Genomic DNA, 22,421 nt, shown 5'->3' on the forward strand with positions numbered 1-22,421 from the left:
TTAGAAAAGTATGCTCCGCTACTAGAATACCCTGAACATCTAAGCAATGAGTAATAAAAATATTAAGAAACTCAGCGACCAATAACCGGAAGTGACGCATCAAAAGGGAGAGCGGTCCATTTAAACCACAGGAAAACAATGGATCGCAGAAAGTTCAGACGCTGAGGAAATGTTAAATGTGTATTTACACTCATATGACGGACCACAGATACAGTTATGAGCCTGCTATGCAGCCAAGAGAGCAGGACAGGCCTGGATTAGACAGAGCAACGGTCAGAGGAGACAAATTGAGTTGATGTGAGGAGAACAGGGCAGGTGTTTGGTGAGAGATCAGTGTTAGCTTACAGATATACACACGTTAGCTAATGTAATCAGGCAATAGCAATGCTAGTATTGATACTACCAGTAATAGAAACTAATAAGCGTTGATCAGGCGTGTCACACTTGTTAATATCCGACACTAACGTTACGTGATATAGCGGCTTCTCCTCACCACAGGACAGACAGAGATAAACACGTTTTTGTTTCATTATGTGCTTGTGTGGGAAAAGCGAGGCCATGGTCACAGCTGAGGAAAGTGAGTGCTGCAGGGAGTTAGATACCGGGTCTTAGTGGAGAATGTGACCCCCACACTTGATGTGCAGTATCTGACTCCCAGGCTTTGAGGCTTGCTGTCTGAACCCATGTGCTACAGACAGCCTATATGAAATTATTATTATACAAGTTAACTCTATTTAGGCCATGACTACCTATAAGTCACACTTTTTGATGCCATTGGTGTAAGATAATCAATATTGGCAGCATACAGGCAAGTGGTCCGCTGGGCCTATGGTGTTCTGAGCAGCTCTTACCTGCATGTGTTGTGTCAGCCATTAGAAGACAGTTTACAGAGGAAGGAGGACGTTATAAAGGTTTTGAATGGCCCCATTTTGGTGATAATCAATAAAAATAATCACAATCCAGCAGATCTGCATTTATGGTTAATTCAATTCAGTTTTATTTATTTTTTTTTATTTTATTTTATTTATACAGCACTAAGTCATAAATATTATTACACAGCACTGTTAATACCCAACTCAAAACACAACATTTCAACTGTTAATATATATATATACACACACCAAACACATACTACCGAAAGAAAAATATACCATGTGACCCATTTAAAAACATTTAACAATCTTTCAGTGTGGGTACAGACAGGAGCATAGACCTCTCCAGGCCAGCAGACATGAGTGTGTTTAGGGCAGAGATCATTTATTACTCTAAAGCTAAATACTAACAATCTTTCATTGTGGGTATCACATTAATGTGTTGTTAAAGTGTGTTGAATGGTGAATGCTGTGCCAGATAGACGCCAACAGCCTGATCTTGTTGATCCTCTGGAGGGATCTGGAGAGAGGAGCAGGTGTAGTGGACATGACAAGACAGTGCTGCTTTCTCCTGGAGCCTGTGGTGACCTGCAGTATAACACTCTCAGACTGATGCATGCTGGGAGAAGCAAACACAAGTTTAGATCACATTCACTGCTGACCATGCTTTTCCACTTGGCCTCCATCACATCTGCATCTCCATTAGGAGTGGAAGCTGCAGTCTAGTGGAGGTGGTTCATAACAGCTGGCCTCCACAGCTTCAGATCTTCACACTCCCATCTTACAAAGCCTTAGAAACACACCACATGACAAAACATTACCAATTAGCTGTGCTAACAATGTCACTAAGCTGTCACTAGACTTGATGCTTATAATATTAGCAAACTGAGGTTAACTTACTAGCTATGCCTTCTCATATGGTAACGATTTTATACAGTTTTTTAAAAATATAACGTTATTGCTAATGCTTACAAGCTAGCTGCTGTGCTTTACAACAATTTATATACATCCCGTTGTGTCTTATTATTTAAATAATTATGTTCACTGATTTGGTAGATAGCAAATGTTAAAAAACAAGACTTCCGGTGCACAGTTTTCGTGGAGCAGCATCTCTGACGGATCCGTGAGCATCATGTCTCCCGCCGGCGGCCGAACACAGGCTGACCGGGACCCGATGAAGGAACCGCACCAGCTCTGAGTCCCACTCGCTTATTGCTTCAGTATCCCATGTTGAACTGCATCATATCGCCGGGATGATAATCTTCTGGTATAAAGTGATCGCTGAGTTACACACCACGGCGTTGTTTGAAGCAGATGCATTAGTGAAGTCCCATCTCTTCAGCTGCACTAACGCACCGAGGCCCGGAAGATACCGTCCTATTTCTTGTTAGGAAACCTGTGGACTCAATGACCTGACAGGCTGGAGTTTGTGCAACCTCCACAAACACAATAATTTACCATGACCATGATAAATAGAAATAAAAATAACTGCTGAAAACACACTGACTCACACCCGCTCCACTGAATACCAGCAGAGATGCACACGACTCCCTCTCGTGACGTAATATGACGCGATGTTAAAAAAAAAGCAGTTTTTGAGAACTGTCAAGGAAAGCGTCACTTTTTCTCCTAAATAAAACATTTTCAGATCCTGCATTTACGGTTCATATGGTATTTTCATACAAGGTTATACTCTTTAATGTAGAGGTATACCTTAAAGATTTTGCCTTTGCCAGCGGTTTACTGAATCGAATAGAGAGTTTTCTACACTCATATTTGAACAACTCCCAATTAGAAGATATTGAAACTGATGGTTTTCCTTTAAATTCTTCAATAATATTCTTAATACCTGAACAATAAGGAGGAGCAGGACATATCACTGGATTTAATAAAAGGAGACATGAAATCAGATATAAGCCAATAATCTATACCTGATTTTTAAGAGATCTGCACTAAACCAAGAATATGAACAAGCATCATAAATCTGTAAGCGTCCAATAGGCATCCAACAAAAATCATTAATAATGGTGTTACCGCTGCGTGATTCTTGTTTTGAAGGAAATCTATACATAAGTCAGGAGCTTCTTTAAAATCTCCTCCGACTATTACTGCAGCAGAGGGATATTTACTTTTTAAATCAAAGATTTTAGAAGAAAGGTCATGAAAAAAACTGCTGTTTTGCTTATGATTGTTAAAACCATGAACATTGGCCAAGATAAACAAGAAATCTCCCAAAAGAATAACAACAATAATCCCTCTGCCCTCAGAAGAAGAAAAGGACTGAAGAATAGAGGATCAAACTAAATCAGATCTCCAGCGGAGAGGTTAGTACATGACAGAATAAAATATCACCTCCCCATTGATTGCACCAAAAAGATTCATCTTTGGAAGAAGAATGCGTTTCTTGAAGAAAATAAATCTCTCTTTTCTGTGACATACAAAATAAAAATAAAGCTTTGCATTTAGATAAATCACGAATCCCCCGTACATTGAGAGAAAAACAAGAAAGTTTAACTGACATACGAACAATACGAGAAAAACTTTTAACCGCTACAGTAATAAAGAATATATCAAATCTAATACAATAAAGTGTAAAACTTAAAACTTATCCAAACCCCTCTTTAACAGCATAAACTCATTTTAAACCGTCTCCGCTTAACTTATTACAACAATACTGTGTATTTATCAGCTGCTTGTCAACTTCCATACTTTGCCAGTTAGCAGTTCCGCAGTGAAAATGGCAATAACCATAACTGGCATAAGAGCACCTAACCTCTAATGTCCATTAGAAGTCAGATATGGTCCGCACAAATCCTCTATCCATCAACAATAGCAAATTACCCTTGAAACCAGCACGAAGACCCTCTTTTCGGGCTTTCTCCACCAATGGCCACAGTTTATTCCGGGCTTCCTTCGTTCTCTGCGTCAGGTCCTCTGTTACGTTGGTATATCATAGAATATAACAAAAAGTAGTAAAAATGTGTGGCTAAAGAAAAGGAAAGTTATTATAGAATATGAATACTCCAAATAGTTTTGTGTGCACTTCATATATAAAACATGTTTTTCAGTTTCAGATCACAATTAATCAACCTTACACACAAAATACAGATGAATCAGCAGATGTCAAGGTCTTTTTGCTTTTGCTTTCAGACAAAGTATTAATAACTGATCCTTTTGTAGTCAAGATGTTTTTTAGTTAATTCTTTTTCTGCTCTACCCATGCAAACCTTTCAAATTAGCCATGTGCTTTTGCTTCTGGTTGTATGGTTCCTCATTGATATTAACCCTCGGGCCTGACATGAATTCATAAATCAAATATTCACAGATTATGCACACTAACTCCTATATTGTGTCTGTGAGAGCGCAGGAGGTTATATACAGCAGGTTTTAAAGCCAGCCCATCATAGCTGTCACAGAAATTCACTCATTTTATTTTATACGACACAAAACATCAACAGAATATCAATCACATTTACAATTAAAAACAATAATAAATATGAAAATAATTTCTTCAGGTAAACATGGATACAGTGTCACATGCAAGTGAGGACAACATAATATTAAATAGACTAAAACAGACAAACCTGTGCCTTGATGAAAACAAAACAAAAACATTGGGGCGCTCTGCATGCAGCCACTGCAGACATCTACTGGACAATTCATCAAAATGTTTATTTTCCCCAGAATAAAATAACATAAAATGTGTGTTTATTTAAAATTACAAAAGAAGTGCAGAAGTTGTTAATTACTTTAGGTAATTTTCCTGTTCCTCATTACATATGTTTTCTTGGGGGAGCTCAGAAGTCTCCAATATTGTCAATGTACAATTTTACTCCATTTAATAAATCATAAACAAAAAGTCTTTTGTTCAAATACTTGCTGAATGGAAAATTTGGTCAAAAATATTAGTAAAAAAAAAGCTTTGTTTGTCATCTTCAGAAAATTCAGTTAATAATCAGGTCTTGATCACTCGATTTATTATTTCACCTTCACATAGTTCCCCTAAAGATCACCGGCGCTGTTGCACCCAATTCTATAACCAAATCTATACCTTTTCCTGGATATCTACTTTACTGCAAAGCTCTCCAACCCTGATGAAACCAGACTCCATTACTTGAGTAAAAGTATAGATACTGCTGGACAAATATTACTCCATTGCTCCATACTTTTAAGTAAAAGTACAAACTTGCTTTTAAAAGTACTTGTAAGTACCAAAAGTAAATTTCCTTTTTTGTGTCAACTTTATTGGTGTTGTAATGTATGTAATATTTGCAAAGCCTTATGCCTCTGAAGCAACTCATAATCCATTACACTTACTGAATACACTGACTAGCTTGTAGTAGGCTATCTTTGGAGTATAGAGCTTTTAGGATGTTAAAAACATATCCACCTTGTTTTTCAATGCGGAAGTAAGGCGTTTTCTGTGACCATGTGGGACTTCCGGTTCATTAGCCGCTGTAGAGAATAACGAGAAGAATAACAACATGCAATAAACGGTAAAATTGTTTGCACTACAAACCAGTGTGTTAATAGTTAAAGGGGTCATTGATGTTTTGCATGTTGTTTGAACATAAATGTATGTTGGCAGTGTATGAACACAATCACATTTTTAAAATTTGAATAAAATGAAAACTAAAAGACTAAAATTTCAAATCACATGAGCCAATATTTATTCACAATAGAACATAGATAACATAACAAATGTTTAAACCGAGAAATTTTACAATTTTATACACAAAATGAGCTCATTTCAAATTTGATGCCTGCTACAGGTCTCAAGATAGTTGGGACGGCGGCATGTTTACCATGGTGTAGCATCTCTTTTCAAACCAGTTTGAAGATGTCTGGGCATCGAGGTTATGAGTTTCTGGAGCTTTGGTGTTGGAATTTGGTCCCATTCTCGCCTGATATATATTTCCAGCTGCTGAAGAGTTCGTGGTCATCTTTGATGTATTTTTATGTTTAATGATGCACCAAATGTTCTCTATAGGTGAAAGATCTGGACTGCAGGCAGGCCAATTCAGCACCCGGACTCTTCTACTACGAAGCCATGCTGTTGTAGTAGCTGCAGTATGTGGTTTTGCATTGTCCTGCTGAAATACACAAGGCCTTCCCTGAAATAGACGTCGTCTGGAGGGGTGCATATGTTGCTCTAAAACCTTTATATACCTTTCAGCATTCATAGTGCCTCCCAAACCATGCAAGCTGCCCGTATGCACTTATGGACCCTCATACCATCAGAGATGCTGGTTTTTGAACTGAACGCTGATAACACGCTGGAAGGTCTCCCTCCTTTTTAGCCCGGAGGACACGGCGTCTGTGATTTCCAACATGAATGTCAAATTTGGACGCGTCTGACCATAGAACACTTTTCCACTTTGAAACAGTCCATTTTAAATGAGCCTTGGCCAACAGGACACGACAGCGCTTCTGGACCATGTTCACATATGGCTTCCTTTTTGCATGATAGAGCTTTAGTTGGCATCTGCAGATGGCACAGCAGATTGTGTTTACCGCCAGTGGTTTCTGGAAGTATTCCTGGGCCCATTTATTAATGTCAATGACAGAATCATGCTGATGAGTGATGCAGTGTCATCTGAGGGCCTGAAGACCACGGGCATTCAACAAAGGTCCCTTACGCACAGAGATTTCTCCAGTTTCTCTGAACCTTTGATGATGTCATGCACTGTAGATGATGAGATTTACAAAGCCTTTGCAATTTGACATTGAGGAACATTGTTTTTAAAGGATTCCACAATCTTTTTACACACTCTTTCACAGATTGGAGAGCCTCTGTCCATCTTTACTTCTGGGAGACTCTGCCTCTCTAAGACATCCCTTTTATAGCTAATACTGTTACAGACCTGATGTCAATTAAATTAATTAGTTGCTAGATGTTCTCCCAGCTGAATCTTTTCAAAATTTCTTTGTTGTCCCTGTGCCAACTTTTTTGAGACCTGTAGCAGGCATCAAATTTGAAATGTGCTTTCCTGTAGCTCAAATAGTAGAGCATGGCGCTAGCAACGCCAAGGTCATGGGTTCAATTCCCAGGGAAAGCAAGAGCTGATAAAAATGTAAAAACTGTAACTTGAATGCAATGTAAGTCGCTTTGGATAAAAGCGTCTGCTAAATGCAAATGCAAAAATGAGCTCACTTAGTGGATAAAATTGTAAAATTTCTCTGTTTAAACATTTGTTATGTTCTCCATGTTCTATTGTGAATAAAATATTGGCTCGTGTGATTTGAAAGTCTTAGTTTTCATTTCATTCAAATTTAATATTATAGGATTTTCATTAAGACCCTAATGAAAACTTGTGGAAAATGGGTTTTAACTATTTAGAGGAACAGGAAGAAATAATTAAAAACACTTACATTCTAACATACAGCTCTTAGACTGCACAGAATAGAGAAACATTGCCGATTTTGCAAAAGTTATGAGTAATGAAAGTCATTTTTCTTACAATATCTGACAGCAACAGAAGATAAGATGATATAGTTTAGTCCACAATCCATCTTATCAGTTACTCCTAAACTCCTTATAAGAAAGAAGGGGTTTCTGGTCTAGGTACAACCAATGGGATACATGTGCTCACATATGATTTTGCTGAGTTTTGTAGCCACATGTACCAGAACTGCTGCTCAAAATCCTGTCGGCTGACTGGTTTTCTCATTGCATTACAGACAACATGAGGATGTGCTCCAGATACTTTAGCAAGGACTGTTTACTGTAGTTATAAGTAGGTGCTGCATTGAGAGACTATTGAGACTGTATTAAAAATGGTACTGTATTAAAATAAACTTGTTTCTGGTAATTAATTTGGATTTTGTTGTAGTTCAGTGTAAAGTCTGTGTTTTATTGTAAACAGTGTTAGTAGCAGATGGGGATCTGTAAAGAGTAACCAGCAGCCTTTTTACTACACTTAAATCCTGTTTTTTGATAGATTTGATTTATATAACTCGTTGAAAAGGTTATGTTTTTATTAACTTATAACCAGATCATTATTGCTTTTATTGCTTCTCACATTACTAAAGAGAATAACTGCATTCTTGACACTGTTAAAATATTCCACTCATATCCTGAAGAGGGAGCAAGAGATGAGGAAGCTGACAGAGAAAGTGAAACTATTACAACTGGATCTGTTTTGTTATATGAGGAAGTGAAGTGCATTGAGAGAGAAAAACAGTGAGTATCACGAGTTCACAATTATCTTTGATAGCCAAACTCAATCCAGACTGATTTAAAGTGAAGTACAGCAGCAGGATCAGATATTCTGAAAGTAGATGACATTAGGAGATAAAACACAGAGTCTGTAAATCGTCTGATTCCAGCTTTACTTTCATTTTAACACAGTGCTCGTCTGAACTTGTTACGCAGTTTGTGAATAATGTGATTCTGTTTAAATAATATCCGGATGAAATACGATATGATTCACCTCTATTAAGCCGGGCTGTGCTATTTTCGTCCAAGTTTGAGCCGAATTCTGGCTCGTGCGACTCTTTTTTTTTTTTTTTGTCGGGCCCTATTTCCGCTTTGTCGTGTGTCGTTTATCGTGCAGTGTTTGCTCGGTGTACAGGGGGAAATGAGAAGCGATTAGCCTCTCCCGACAGGCAATCGGATGGTCGGGTGAATTTCTGACATGTAACCCCTCGTGAGGGTATCGCACAGTTGAAGCAGAGCTACGAACCACTGTCCTAAACTGCTTTTTCCCTCACTGCGCCTGCGCGGAAATAGAGCCATTTAATCTTTAATGCGGTAAGAAAGAAAACGAAAAAAAGGAAGATCTTTTGATAAAATTATGTTATTATCACGGGAAATGTGAATCATTGCCCATCATTTTTCAATTAGTAATATAGACAAACAAGTCGCAGCATTACCAGCTTCACTGACAGTACTGTAAGTTACAGTAGGGCCTACTGAAAGTAAAGCTGGCAATGCTATTTATAATTAAAATTCAACTGAAAAGTTGGAAAAACATGTAAAAGAACTATATGTTTTAAAGAGAATAAAAAAAAACATCAAAAATAGATCGGTCCTGTCTGTTGTTTATTAATTCATGCTGTGACGTTCTACTATGTTGTCTGTTGACACTCATACTAACCTTTAAACAACATTCTACTAACGTTAAGGAAACTGGGCATTTTTATATTCAAATGTTACAAATCAACATTCCTAGAATGTTACAAATCAATGTTCCTAGAATGTTGAATTTTAAAACAAAATTAAGTTGAAAGAACGTTTGAGGAACATCATACGTTTTAAAACGTTCCTCTAACGTCAAGAAAACTGGTCATTTTTTTATGTTCCCAAAACCAATAATGAATATTTGTAGAACGTTCTTATAACAAAATTCTGTTAGCTGCGTGATGCTTTTTATTTTTTAATTATTTTTTTAAGCTATCTCTGGCTATCGTCCATATACTGTGTCATCATCTGCGCAACTCGAGTATTTCACACGTATATAAAACAGCTGCAACAAAAATATTCCTTGTGTTTTTCATGAAAACATGAATTACCACGATAGGGGTATATTCTGTTGGGTTCTTCAGAGAAGCACTTGTCTTTTTTAACAAGCAGCACAGTGTTTGACCTAAAATATTTTTGATGGTAATAATAGATGTATGAAACTTACATTTCACTGACTCTGTATAATTGTGTATGTGAAGAATAAAAATCTTGAATCTTGAATGAAAACATGACGAAGGATTCACATATTAAACTCACCCATTTTTTTATGTCCACAGACATACCAGGCCAATAAAAGCGCTTGATTATGGCATCCAGGGTTTTTAATGCCACAGTGAGCACCTATTGGGCTGCTGTGGAGCTCTTCAAAAATTTCTTGGGCACTTTTTTTCGTGCTGACCACTTTTGCCAAAGTACCTTCTTTTTTTATATAATACAAAGCTTCATCTGAAAAGTATAAAAATCATTATAAACAACCAGTGAAGCCACTAAATCCAGGTGTACATTTTACATTACTTTCAAAAATTAGAAATATAAACTTATCTTGTCTGGAAAGACCCTGAGGTATTTTTCCAAATCTTTTAAAGTCTGTCAGTGCTTTGAATTCAGCCTCATCCATCTTCAACACAACAGTGCAAAATCTAATAAATGAGTCCTATACAGCAGCAGGATCAGATATTCTGAAAGTAGATAAAATTACATTAGGACATAAAACACAGAGTCTGTAAATCGTCTGATTCCAGCTTTACTTTCATTTTAACACAGTGCTCGTCTGAACTTGTTCTGCAGTTTGTGAATAATGTGATTCTGTGTAAATAATATCAGGATGAAATAGTTTTTCATGTGTGCAGGTCCTTACTGAGGACTGACTGATGAGACAGAGCTGGATTTGAGAAAATTAACTGCTGAGATGATTCATAACTCACTCTGTGGATCAACATCTGTATCTGCTTTTAGATGAAACCATGGCCTCCAGAATGAATCTCTCTGAAGAACATCACACACAGATAAAGACAGTCAAGAGGTGAGAAAACTGAATATGTTTCACATTTTTAATGTTCAGAAACAATAAATGCATGCTACAATAACACGATTTCAACCGTGCCCCTCAGATCTTTGAGTCAAGTGGATTTTGCATGCAGCTTCCAAAAGACACAAATAGCTGATTAATATATTTTTGTCTCTGATAAACGATCACACCGGTGTGATTAGATGTTCGGTGCTAAACTCAAATCTGTGTTTGCTCAACTTCACTGTCTGGCACGGAGCCAGAGACTGCTGTGTTTTTAGCTCCAGCACTGCGCATTATAACCAATCACACATGATTCTGTTGAGCTCATGAGTACAATGACCAATAAGAGGCATTCAGATGAGTGTTTTATTCAGTGTGAGCGCTCCCTGAATGAATTCTGCTCTCATGAGTACAATGACCAGCAGCTCCAGTGGCGCAGATGCTAAATCACTTATGCGAGGATTTTTGACGCGATCGACTAGACTTTTCTCCCTTTTCAAATCTCATATCACATCGTAAAGGCATTTATTTTTAATAAAAATGAAAGAAATAACCAAAAAGTTGAAAATACAGTATTGGGTAGGTAGGGTTAGGGTAGGTGTAGGGAGGGCTTTATTGTATCAATAAGGTGGCATCCATTTAATAATCTGAATTAAAATGATAATTTACACTCAATACGTTATTATTGCATACTGGTTTATAATGTAATACAATACTGAAGTGCAGATAATTGCCACTATTTTGCAACAAGTAGTATAAATAGCAGAAAATCCTGCTATTGTAACATAGTGTAAATATAATCTATAGCTATTTAGTGTAGATAAAATCCATTGCTATTTGAAGGTAAGAAAAATGACTGCAGTTTGAACTGAGGAGGGCCTATAATCAGTCCAGGGCACCTCTGCGTCATCATCCGTCCCTGCACCAGTGTCTCTGTATTGCTCTATTTTATTCTATAATGCATGAATGAAGAGGGCACATGGGCCAGATCCTTTTATTGATAGAAAATAATACTTTAATCTTTTAACTCTCAAGACACAACACAGTCCTCCATGAAAAAAATATGTACATCGGTTGCAGATATTTCTATGTTCTTTCAACATAATTGATCTCGTTTATGTTCCCTAACTCCGTGTAGAGCTCAGATCCATCCACAGCGAGAGACTAAATGGTGATGGGTGCGAATCAGTTTCCTTCACAAAGGAGCGGGGTTTCTGAAGAACTCATAACTAAAGTAAAAAAGTAAAGTAAAGTCGTGACGTATTGTCAAGTATGGTGACCCATACTCGAAATTGGTGCTCTGCGTTTAACCCATCCAAGTGCACACACACAGCAGTGAGTAGTGAACAAATGCACACACACACCGTGAACACACACCCGGAGCAGTGGGCTGCAGCGCCCGGGGAGCAGTTGGGGGTTCGGTGCCTTGCTCAAGGGCACCTCAGTCGTGGTATTGAGGGTGGAGAGAGCGCTGGACATTCACTCCCCCCCACCTACAATTCCTGCCGGCCGGGGGCTCGAACTCGCAACCTTTCGATTACGAGTCCGACTCTCTAACCATTAGGCCACGACTTCCCCGTGGCCTAATGGTTAGAGAGTCGGACTCGTAATCGAAAACTACTTTATTTAGCTTCAACATGACTCATTCTATATGATTGAACATCCTTACAGAATAAATACATGCTACATGATTCAAATATGTTTAGATGAGGAACATAAATTAATCATGTAGGAAATATGAAATGCATATTTAAAAATTCAACAACCTCCCCATCGCTATTATTCAGTGAAAGATGAACATTAAAGGGAGTTTGAAACAGTAAAGGTGTTTCTGTCAGAGCAGTGTGAGATTTTCAGAAACAGTTTGTATTGCTGTTGTGTTTCAGTCTGTGTGAGAATGAATCTCCTGAACCCAGCTGTGTGTCCATCAAGAGTGATGCGTCAATGCATCCTCCAATTCATTTCAGCTCGGGAGAATCATCTGCTGATCTGAGGTGCTGTTTAGTTTACAGTATAATAAATATATATAAGCTATTCATTCATTTACTCATCTGTATTGAATACTTCCATACATGTTTATATGCATATATTTACATGTTTTTAACTACAGTCAAAAACATGAAGGACCAGAATCACATTCAGCAAAGAAGAACTTAGACTCCATTTTCAAGGTTGGTTTTGTGTGTGTGTGTGTGTGTGTGTGTGCGTGTGTGTGTGCGTGTGTGTGTGTCCATCCCAACACAATAACTCTCTGGGTAAAAGTAATAAGAAATGGGTAAATCTGTGACAGCCAATGCAGTCAAACTCCCTCTTTTAACCTCAGTATCTGTAGACGCTGATGTCTGAGCAAACAGTGGAAGTTATTAGCAGGTGTGATATAATTCAGTGATGTTTAGTATTCATGCCTTTGACTAAACAAAATAATATTCACTATTTCAGGAGCTTGAGCAGAAAATCATCTCTGTGATGAAGAGTGAGCTGAAAGGTTTTAAGAGACTACTGAGTCCAGATTACCCAGAATGCTCTGAAAGAGACCATTATGCTGACGAGGATCATATCAGAGTCAGAGAGGGGCTTCTGAAGATCACACTGTTCATCCTGAGGAAGATGAACCAGACAGACCTCGCTAACACACTACAGACCAGTAAGAGCTCTGGATCAGCTGATTATAGCCTGTGTTTTTATTATGAACCTTCTGTCTCTCAATCTCATGACACAATCTCATATCTAACATATCAAACCTAAAAATACATTTCTAAAATATTGCTCTGCCAATAACAAGAATTATTTCCTTTGCTCAGAACTGATGCCTGTGTATCAACAAAAACTCAGATCCAGACTACAGGATAAATATCAGAGAATCAATGAAGGACTGTCCAATCATGGAGACTCAACACGTCTGAATGAGATCTACACAGAGCTCTACATCACAGAGGGAGGCAGTGGAGAGGTCAATAAAGAACATGAGGTGAGACAGATTGAGACAGTGTCCAGGAGACCAGAGACACAGGAGACACCAATCAACTGCAATGACATATTTAAACCCTCACCTGGACAAGACAAACCCATCAGAACTGTGCTGACTAAAGGAGTCGCTGGAATTGGAAAAACAGTCTCTGTGCAGAAGTTCATTCTGGACTGGGCTGAAGGAAAAGCCAATCAGGATGTTCATTTCATATTTCCACTTCCTTTCAGGGAGCTGAATCTGATACAGAAACATCTCAGCCTTAAGCAACTTCTAAACCAGCTTCACACAGAAACCAGAGAATTTAAGTCAGCAGATTATGAAGACTACAAAGTCATGTTCATATTTGATGGTCTGGATGAGTGTCGACTGCGTCTAGATTTCCAAAACAATCGGAGCTTGTCTGATGTGACAGAATCAGCCTCAGTGGATGTGCTGCTGACCAACCTCATCAAGGGCAATCTACTTCCTTCTGCTCTCCTCTGGATCACCTCTCGACCAGCAGCAGCCAATCAGATCCCTCCTGAGTGTGTCCACCAGGTCACAGAGGTACGAGGATTCAACGACCCTCAGAAGGAGGAATATTTCAGGAAGAGAATAAATGATCCGAGTCTGGCTGATAGGATCGTCACACACATCCGATCATCAAGAAGTCTGTTCATCATGTGTCACATCCCAGTCTTCTGCTGGATTTCAGCCGCTGTTCTGGAGAGGATGATGGGTAAAGCAGAGAGAGCAGAGATTCCCAAGACTCTCACACAAATGTTCACACACTTCCTGATCTTTCAGACCAAACTGAAGACTCAGAAGTATGATGGGAAATATAAACTTGATCCTGATCAGGCTAGAAAGACTATTCTGTCTCTAGGAAAACTGGCTTTTGAACAGCTGGAAAAAGGGAACCTGATCTTCTATGAGGAGGACCTGAAAGAGAGCGGCATTGATGTCAGAGAAGTGTCCGTGTACTCAGGAGTTTGTACCCAGATCTTCAGAGAGGAGTCTGGACTGCAGCTGGGGAAGGTGTACAGCTTTGTTCATCTGAGTATTCAGGAGTTTCTTGCTGCTTTATTCAAGCTGCTGTCCTTTTCTGAACAAAACACAGGACAGAGGAATGAGTTCAGATCAACAATGACCAGTTTACTGAAGAGAGAAGTGGACAAGGCCTTACAGAGTGAGAACGGACACTGGGACCTTTTCCTCCGGTTCCTTCTAGGTCTCTCACTAGAGTCTAATCAGACTCTCTTACAAGGCCTCCTGAGAAAGACAGTAAGCAGCTCTCAGATCAATCAGGAAACAGCTAAATACATCAAACAGAAGATCAGGGAGAATCCCTCTCCAGAGAAATCCATCAATCTGTTCCACTGTCTGAATGAACTGAATGATCGTTCACTGGAGCAGGAGGTACAAACATACCTGAGCGGAACAGATGACCGTCGTCTCTTTGGAGTCTCTCTGTCTGCTGCTCAGTGGTCGGCTCTGGTGTTTGTGCTGCTGAACTCAGAAGAAGAGCTGGATGAGTTTAATCTGTGGAAATATGATCCATCAGAAGAATGTCTCCTGAAGCTGCTGCCAGTGATCAAAGCATCTAGAAAGATTGAGTGAGTATTTTACAGTGTCTTTGTTTTATTGACTTTATTGTGAACAGTAGGCCTGTGTTTCTCTACACTGTTTCTGTATATTTTGAGGTCTTTCTTATTTGACACACTCAGCTAACATCACAGAGCGCTCTACTAATGACCTGAAGTGTTGAATCAAGTGTGTTTGATAAGAGAGATTCATCCAAACTGTGCAAAGATGAGGTGTCTCCAGGAACAGGGTTGTGGCTCTCTGATATTACAAATATTGGATTAGAATAAAAAAAAATGTTTCTTTGTGTCTGTGTGTGTGTGTGTGAGTCTGTGTGTGTGTGTGTGTGTGTGTGTGTGTGTGTGTGTGTGTGCGTGTGGAAAGCCATATAAACAGAGGAGCTCATAAGTTTTTCAGCCTGGTTCATATGAGAACCTGGAGATTTGGTTTGGTCCTCACACAGGCCACGGCATGCAGTGTGACCCATAAAATATAACTATAAAAAAATAAATTAATAATAGTGATAATAATATTGCACTTTATTTAGTTTTTATTTAAATTAAATAATAAACTAAATAATCAAGTGTGATAATACTATTTTATTTTAAAAAGGGAGTATTACATACACACACAATTATTTTATATTAAAGTTAAAAATAAAATGCTAATATTTTGACACATTATTATTTTTTTAATTGTAATTTTCATCATTTTCAAAGGTGAAATCAGCGAGCTTTTATTTTGGCGGGTTGCCGGCAAGTAAGTTTATGCGCTTCCGGGTTTAGAGCCGCTGATTGCAAGTAGGGCTCGCTGCATCCTGCGGTGGACATCCAACCCCGCCCACATCCAAGTGTGACGTCACAAGCCACGCCCATACCAATACAGTCACGCCCACGTCAAAACGTTACGTCAGAAACCACGCCCTATAATATACGTCACCTCTTGTTATTCCCCGAGAAACCCGGAAGTAACGTTTTGTCCAAGTAATTTACAGCCGTTTCTGGGATCTAAATAAAATAATGTTGCCTTTCGTTTTACTAATACACGTTTTCTTATTTGTTTAAAGGATGTCTAGGCTAAAATGGCACAACTTAAATGTAATATATTTAATATGTCTAATGTACAGAGCTGATTTCTCATCACAAGAGCCTGTAAAACACTTAAATTTGATTAAATGATTAAGGTTGATTAAATTAGGCTAATTGTAATAAAAAACCTCTACACCTTACCTTATTCAACCTTATTGTAATGAGATAAATTCTCATTTATTACTATCGATTTTAAACTACATAAGACACCTTTTAGATTTATCACATTTAAAAGGGATAATTAGATTTTGTTATTGTAAAAGTCACAACACATTGTTATAATTTATAATCGTCGTTTAATTTTATAAAGACGTTATTGTAAAAGTCACAACACATTGTTATAATTTATAATTGCCATTTAATTTTATAAAGATGTGTTGTTCCACTTATCATCAAGTGTTAACATTTGAATGAAAGGATTGACAGTTCTCCATACAGTATGCAGTAGAGACACATACATTTGCTGAACAGAGATTGCTTGCTTTGATAGATTATAACGAGTAACATGGCATTGATATTCAGGCCTTGTTCATCAACAAAACTTCATATGAAGTGTGTCCAGGTCCTCCACATATTTAAAGATGAATAAACAGACATCCCTTGATTCATTAGGTATTTTTATATTTATTATTTTACAAAAATAACTAAATACATTTTTTTACAAAATATATGTTCTATAAGAGATATGTTTCAACTATCATAAATGAGCAGCTGAATGATCAGATAAACAGTTCTTGAAATGCAGTACACACGCATACATAAACTACACAGAGAGATTCCTTGCTTTGTTAGATTATTCACAGAAACATGGCATGGACTTTCAAGCCTTGTTCAGCAACACAATTTGATATGAATGTGTCCAGCTCCTCCAGATACTCAAACAATCAGAATATTGTATTGTACAGATGTGCTATATACAAATTATGCAAGGGAATGTGGATAGATGTATGATATATTAAATCAAAAACATATGTATAATAAATATAAGTATGGATAGTTTGGTATTGCACATGTTTTATTGCACAGTGGGGAGAACATTTAACTGTTTGTGAGGTAGATATGGCCTGGGGGAAGAAACTGTTCCTGTGTCTGGTCGTTCTGGTGCTCAGAGCTCTGTAGCGTTGACCAGATGGTAACAGTTCAAAGAGGGAGTGTGCTGGATGTGAGGGGTCCAGAGTGATTTTACCAGCTCTTTTGCTCACTCTGGATAAGTACAGTTCTTGGAGCGTGTGAATGTGAATGTCCCACTGCAGGTCCTGAGAGATGAATAAAAAGACATCTCTTGCTTCATCTGATTCGACCCCAGGTAGTCTTTGATGGCATTTTGTTGATTTTTACCATCCATCTGGAGTAAGGCAGGCCCTTTCACCTCCGCACAGAATAACTCACGGTGACTCTGTATCCAGCACAACACTGGGCCAATGACTCTTAAAAACTTCCACTTTATGTCCTCTTGGCACTCCTGTTAAAAATACAGAATACATGTGTGTTGGTCCACTAAATATTTGTCATACTAAATAGTATTTACCTCATCATTTTGCATACAAGAATATTTATGATTTTAAACCACAAAAATCAATCACTACAGTATCTAGAGAAATGCTCCCACCGTTCCTCCAGACCTTTCTTTACTGGTGAAACTGCAGCAGGAACACCTCATCCCGGCAGAACTGCTCTGCATCAAATGTGTAGAATGCTGTAAAACATGACAAAGATTGACAATCATTATGTGATCTTTCCATTCATATAGAATAATACAAAGATAATATGTCACAAACACAGAGTTATCCTGCAATTCATAGTGAAATGATGTGGTTGCTCAACCAAGTTACTGTGATCAGTGTATATCATTAAAAATATCATCTGTATGTGAGTGACTGTTTTTGTGTGTGTGTGGGGGGAGTACATATCTGTGAGTGGGTGAGATGAGTGTTATAAAAAAATTGCACATTAACTCAACATTCATTATATGTTGTAAGAATCAGTGCAGTAATAAATATATAGTGCACTGTTTTTTTGTGACATAAAATGAACTAACTGAATGTGCAATTTTTTTTAATAACCCTTTTTTTATAATAGCTAAATAACACTCTTACCTACTCATATACACACTCTATCCCTCTCACATATGTATTTATCTCTCCCCACACACATGATATTTTAATGACACTGATCACAGTACCCTTCCACAGTATCTTGGTTGAGGAACCACATCATTTCACTTCTTGCTGGATAACACACACACACACACACACACACGCACACACAAACACGCACACACACAAACAAACACGCATACATATATATATATATATATATATATATATATTAGTGATATCTAAGTAATAACGTGCCTGTGTACAGTTCAAAACACATAAGCATGCTGAACTGTTGTTTACATATGCACACAAACATTCAAGTTGTCAACGTTTTAAGTCTTCCTAAAGACAAAAGATGTTTTTTTTTTTTACTTACCAACACAGCAAACTTCTTTTGCTTCGGTTTGCAAACAATTAGGCTTATCTTCTTGTCGATGCTTTTTCCTGGTGCAAAATAATAGGTATGTGACGTATTTGGACACAGGCGTGGCTTGTGACGTCACGCTTGGATGTGGGCGGGGTTGGATGTCCACCGCAGGCTGCAGCGAGACGCTCTTCGCTGATTGAAGAGCGTCAGTGAATGAAATGTCAGTTTTGCTTTGAATTTGAAAACGGCAGCGGCTAGATTATGCTTTCATGAACATTCCGTCATTGTAAGTCTATGGGATTTTTTTGTCTGCTTTTTCATCCGCTGTGTGAACATCGTAGGTCCGATCACTTAGAAAAGATACAGCACTCCTCTCCTCAATGATCCGGTTGATTTGACACCTTGTTCATGGATCTGTGACAAACAGGGAATGAACTTAATCTTTAGTTTTCCTGTATTTTCTCTGCAGTCTCTCCTGCTGCAGGATTACAGAGAAAGGCTGGTCTGCTCTGAGTTCAGCTCTGGAGGATCCACACTGTAAACTACAGAAACTACAGTAAGTGTTATTATATTATTAAACACAAAAACTGTGTGAAAATACTGCCAAACAAAAACATTTCATGTTAAAGCGATAGTTCACCCAAAAATTTAAACTCTTTAATTATCTTCAAATTATTTCCAAACAGTGTGACTTTATTCTGTGAAACATAAAAGATATTTTGAGATGTTTTTGTCCACACAATGGAAAGCATTGATACCCAAACTTTGGTTGTCAACAATGTCCAAAATATGATCTATTGTGTTTGACAGAAGAAAGAAGGTCATACAGGTCAGGAACGACATGCAGGGAAGTACATTATGACACTTTATATTTTTGGGTGAGCGTTTAAGAATCAAAATGTAAATGATCAAACACAATGATTGTACTGAATGTGCTCAAGACTAATGTATGTTTATCTCGGCTGGATAAAAGAAGCCAGGGTCACACTAGTAGCCTAAAGTTTTGATGGATGATGATTGTCATCAAGGTAAAGATGATTACAGTCACATACAGGATGGTGCATTAGGTGTGTGTTGTGTCTGTTATTTGATGCACAAACGAACCGTGTGTATTTGTGCTCTCGGTGCACTGATCACTATAATATCATATTTCTGCTTGAACACAGCTCAGGATATTCACCTAGTTGAATACACAGAGTTTTATAACGGATGCTCGTGTGTTTTGGAGAAGTTTGTGAGAATCAGTGGTGTTCATGTACATACGGGCATCAGACGCTCAAACAGCTTGTTCTGACAGAGGAAATATTCACTGATGCTGTCGAGCTGCCTTCAGATCGCTGAGTTCAGAGATACATACTTTTACATACTTTGTAGATATTCTATACAACTTTAGTGACATTTTTGTGAAGTATGTTCATGGGATGCTTAAATCTTTCTTGAATTTGCTTTGTTTTAAAAAATGACATGAAATACAAAGGTTTTAGTGAATAGAAAAGTTTGGGCTTGCAGTATTGATTTGGAGAAGAGGGGGTCTTGGAGTAAAAAAGGTTGAGGACCACTGCTTTAGGGAAATGCAGGCACGGTTTTATGGGGGTACTAAGAATTGAACATTATTGTATTATTTTTTAAATAAAAATTTAACTTAATGCAATATAAAGATACATCCCAACCAGCTTTTTTATTTAGGCCTATTTATTTTTTGTTTGATATGCATTGTATTATTTATTTATTTTCCACTTGGTAGATCTCAGTAAGTTTCTCATTTGAAAAGTAGATCCCGCTCAAGAAAGTGTGGGCACCCCTGGTATATACACTTATTGTTCCTTCACATGCTATCGGAGTAATCAGGAAATTGGATGTGAACGGCCTTTCAAGTCATATTTACTGGGAAATTCAGAAATAATTTTGATACCAGAGTTTCTGAGTTGGGCGGGTCATAATCTTTAAACATGGTGGAGGGGACAACCATTGCTGCTGTCTGTTCTCACAACAACTACATCCCTTTGTCTGGTCGCTTAAGTACTGTATTTATAGGCTAGATATGAACGATCATTCAAAGCATATTTTATGTTTTATAAGCAGAGAAATAAACATGTATTTGACTGAAATCCCAGGATTGTCAGAAAAGTGCATGTATATCACGGTGAATGTTTATATGATTGTCAACCAATTGGATGCTACATTTTATTATTTCTGACATTAAAGCACTTGAACACAACAAGCTCGTAATCACGACTTCATAAGTGGGAAATAGGAAATTTCCGATAGCATGTGAAGGCAGCGTTATTCCCCTTATTTTGCAACGCGGAAGTAAATACGATGACGTACTTCCTTATAATGTGTTAGACTTCCGTTTCGCTACCTTGTAGGTAAGGAGCGATGTGGGGAGAACACACAGAGAACAGTGTTAAACGCCGTGATGGTGAATATTTACCACACCCGCGGTGTATAACACAGTGGGAGGATGAAATGAAAAAGTGGCCTGCCATAACTTATGAGGACATTTTAAAAAAATTTGTGTTGTCGCTCGGAGTAGACGGGTCTTCGATGCGGAATTATAAAAGCACGGAGGCATATCAGTAGCTACGTTACCTGCACAGCGGAAAAGTCGGTCGAGTGCTGGTACATGAAATAGACAGCGATTTCGTGTTTTTAAAAGCAGACGTGAATGCAAGTCAAAGTGGCGCAAATGTGCATTCAGAATGTTAGCTTCACTCACCATTCATTTCATGGACAAAATATGCAGTGAAATATGCAATGAAAGTGAATGGTGACTGTGGCTAACATTCTGAATAATGTCTCCTTTTTTGTTCCACTGAGGAAAGTATTCAAAGTATTGGAATGATGTGAGTAAATATCAGTAAATGATCAGTAAATGATGAGTAAATGATGACATGTTTTATCTCTTTCATCTGTGAAAGCACTTGTTGATAGTTTTAAATTAGTAATGACATTTTTTGGTCCTTATCCGTAAACTGATTACTGTACTGTGCAGCATTAGGTCGGATTAATAGCATCCAAAATAAGTTATAAAATAACTTAAATATGTGTTTCCTTTTGTTCCATGAGTTTTGAAAAAGGGACGAATTGGTGTTTATTTACCTAGCACTGCTAAACTGTATCATTTTCAGTGTATGTTGGGGGGGGGGGGGGGTCAAAATAAATTGCATCTTGACATTATGATTTGTGTTTGTGTGTGTGCATATACAGGGAGAAAAAAGTAATATAACATCTTGAAAATAGCTTCTTCACCCTTCGGAGGTGCGTGCAAATCATAGGGTGCCCCACATCCACATTCAGCTCTTCTGCGTGGATTATGATCAAAACAAATGTCTTGCAGGTATTTTTTACCTTTGAACCAGCTATTATGACACCCCCTAACTGCGCAAAGTACGCCAGTCTTTCTGTAGTCCATATTAAAAGTTAACTAGCCTGTAAAATCTACACAGTCGACGCAAAACTACGTAATCACAATACAACTAATATTAGCGGAAGTGCTTTACCGGAAATCTGACACATTATAGTTCGAAAATGGCGGCGTCCGCGTTTACATGAAAAATAAGGTGAATAGACCAATGAACAACAAAGTTGAAGAGTATTTATATCAGAGTAAACAGCACTCATAAATGCTACTGTTTCCTCTGTCAGGTTTGCACCTCTCTCTCTTAGATTCATCTTTGAGCAGTTGATGTTATGTATTTATTATCTCTGACTCTGAATTGGTTTCTCATTATTTATGTAACTAACATGATACATTCTTACCTGACAAATAAACTGTTATTTATTCTTCGCTCTTCTGAAATCATAATGACTAGTAGATCATGTGGAGGCTGATGTTTCCTCAAATCTGTGTCCAGGACAGAACAGACTAAAGGCTCATGGATGAATGGAGCAGTAGCACGTCATCAGAGACCTTTTGATTTCTGTCTATCACTGATTAGCAAGTTGTACTGAAGTGACCAGAACTACACTTTCTGTTCTGAGCAAG

At 38.0% G+C, this 22,421-nt stretch overlaps 2 protein-coding genes across 8 annotated transcripts in view; both read left to right on the forward strand.

Annotated features, from left to right (window-relative positions):
* The window catches only part of LOC306874696 (uncharacterized protein), a 29,846-nt gene extending 22,735 nt beyond the window's left edge, over positions 1 to 7,111 (forward strand). The window contains exon 3 of the mRNA XM_079424908.1: positions 5,863 to 7,111. Within this exon, the coding sequence (XP_079281034.1) occupies positions 5,863 to 5,934 (72 nt within the window). The 3' untranslated portion in view covers positions 5,935 to 7,111. The remainder of the gene's footprint in view (positions 1 to 5,862) is intronic.
* LOC306874642 (NLR family CARD domain-containing protein 3-like) overlaps positions 1 to 22,421 on the forward strand; it is a 183,660-nt gene that overhangs the window by 128,688 nt on the left and 32,551 nt on the right. For 2 of the 7 annotated variants that reach the window (XM_079424797.1, XM_079424800.1), the window contains exons 4-7: positions 12,459 to 12,519; positions 12,788 to 12,992; positions 13,150 to 14,911; positions 18,903 to 18,989. In XM_079424797.1, coding sequence (XP_079280923.1) covers positions 12,459 to 12,519; positions 12,788 to 12,992; positions 13,150 to 14,911; positions 18,903 to 18,989 — 2,115 coding nt within the window. Of the gene's footprint in view, positions 1 to 7,978; positions 8,056 to 10,187; positions 10,361 to 12,234; positions 12,343 to 12,458; positions 12,520 to 12,787; positions 12,993 to 13,149; positions 14,912 to 18,902; positions 18,990 to 22,421 lie in introns of those variants that run through there. The other 5 variants (XM_079424801.1, XM_079424802.1, XM_079424799.1 and 2 more) reach the window with 5 other exon arrangements.

The sequence above is a fragment of the Barbus barbus genome, assembly GCF_936440315.1.
Source record: "Barbus barbus genome assembly, chromosome: 9".
Lineage (NCBI taxonomy): Eukaryota > Metazoa > Chordata > Actinopteri > Cypriniformes > Cyprinidae > Barbus > Barbus barbus.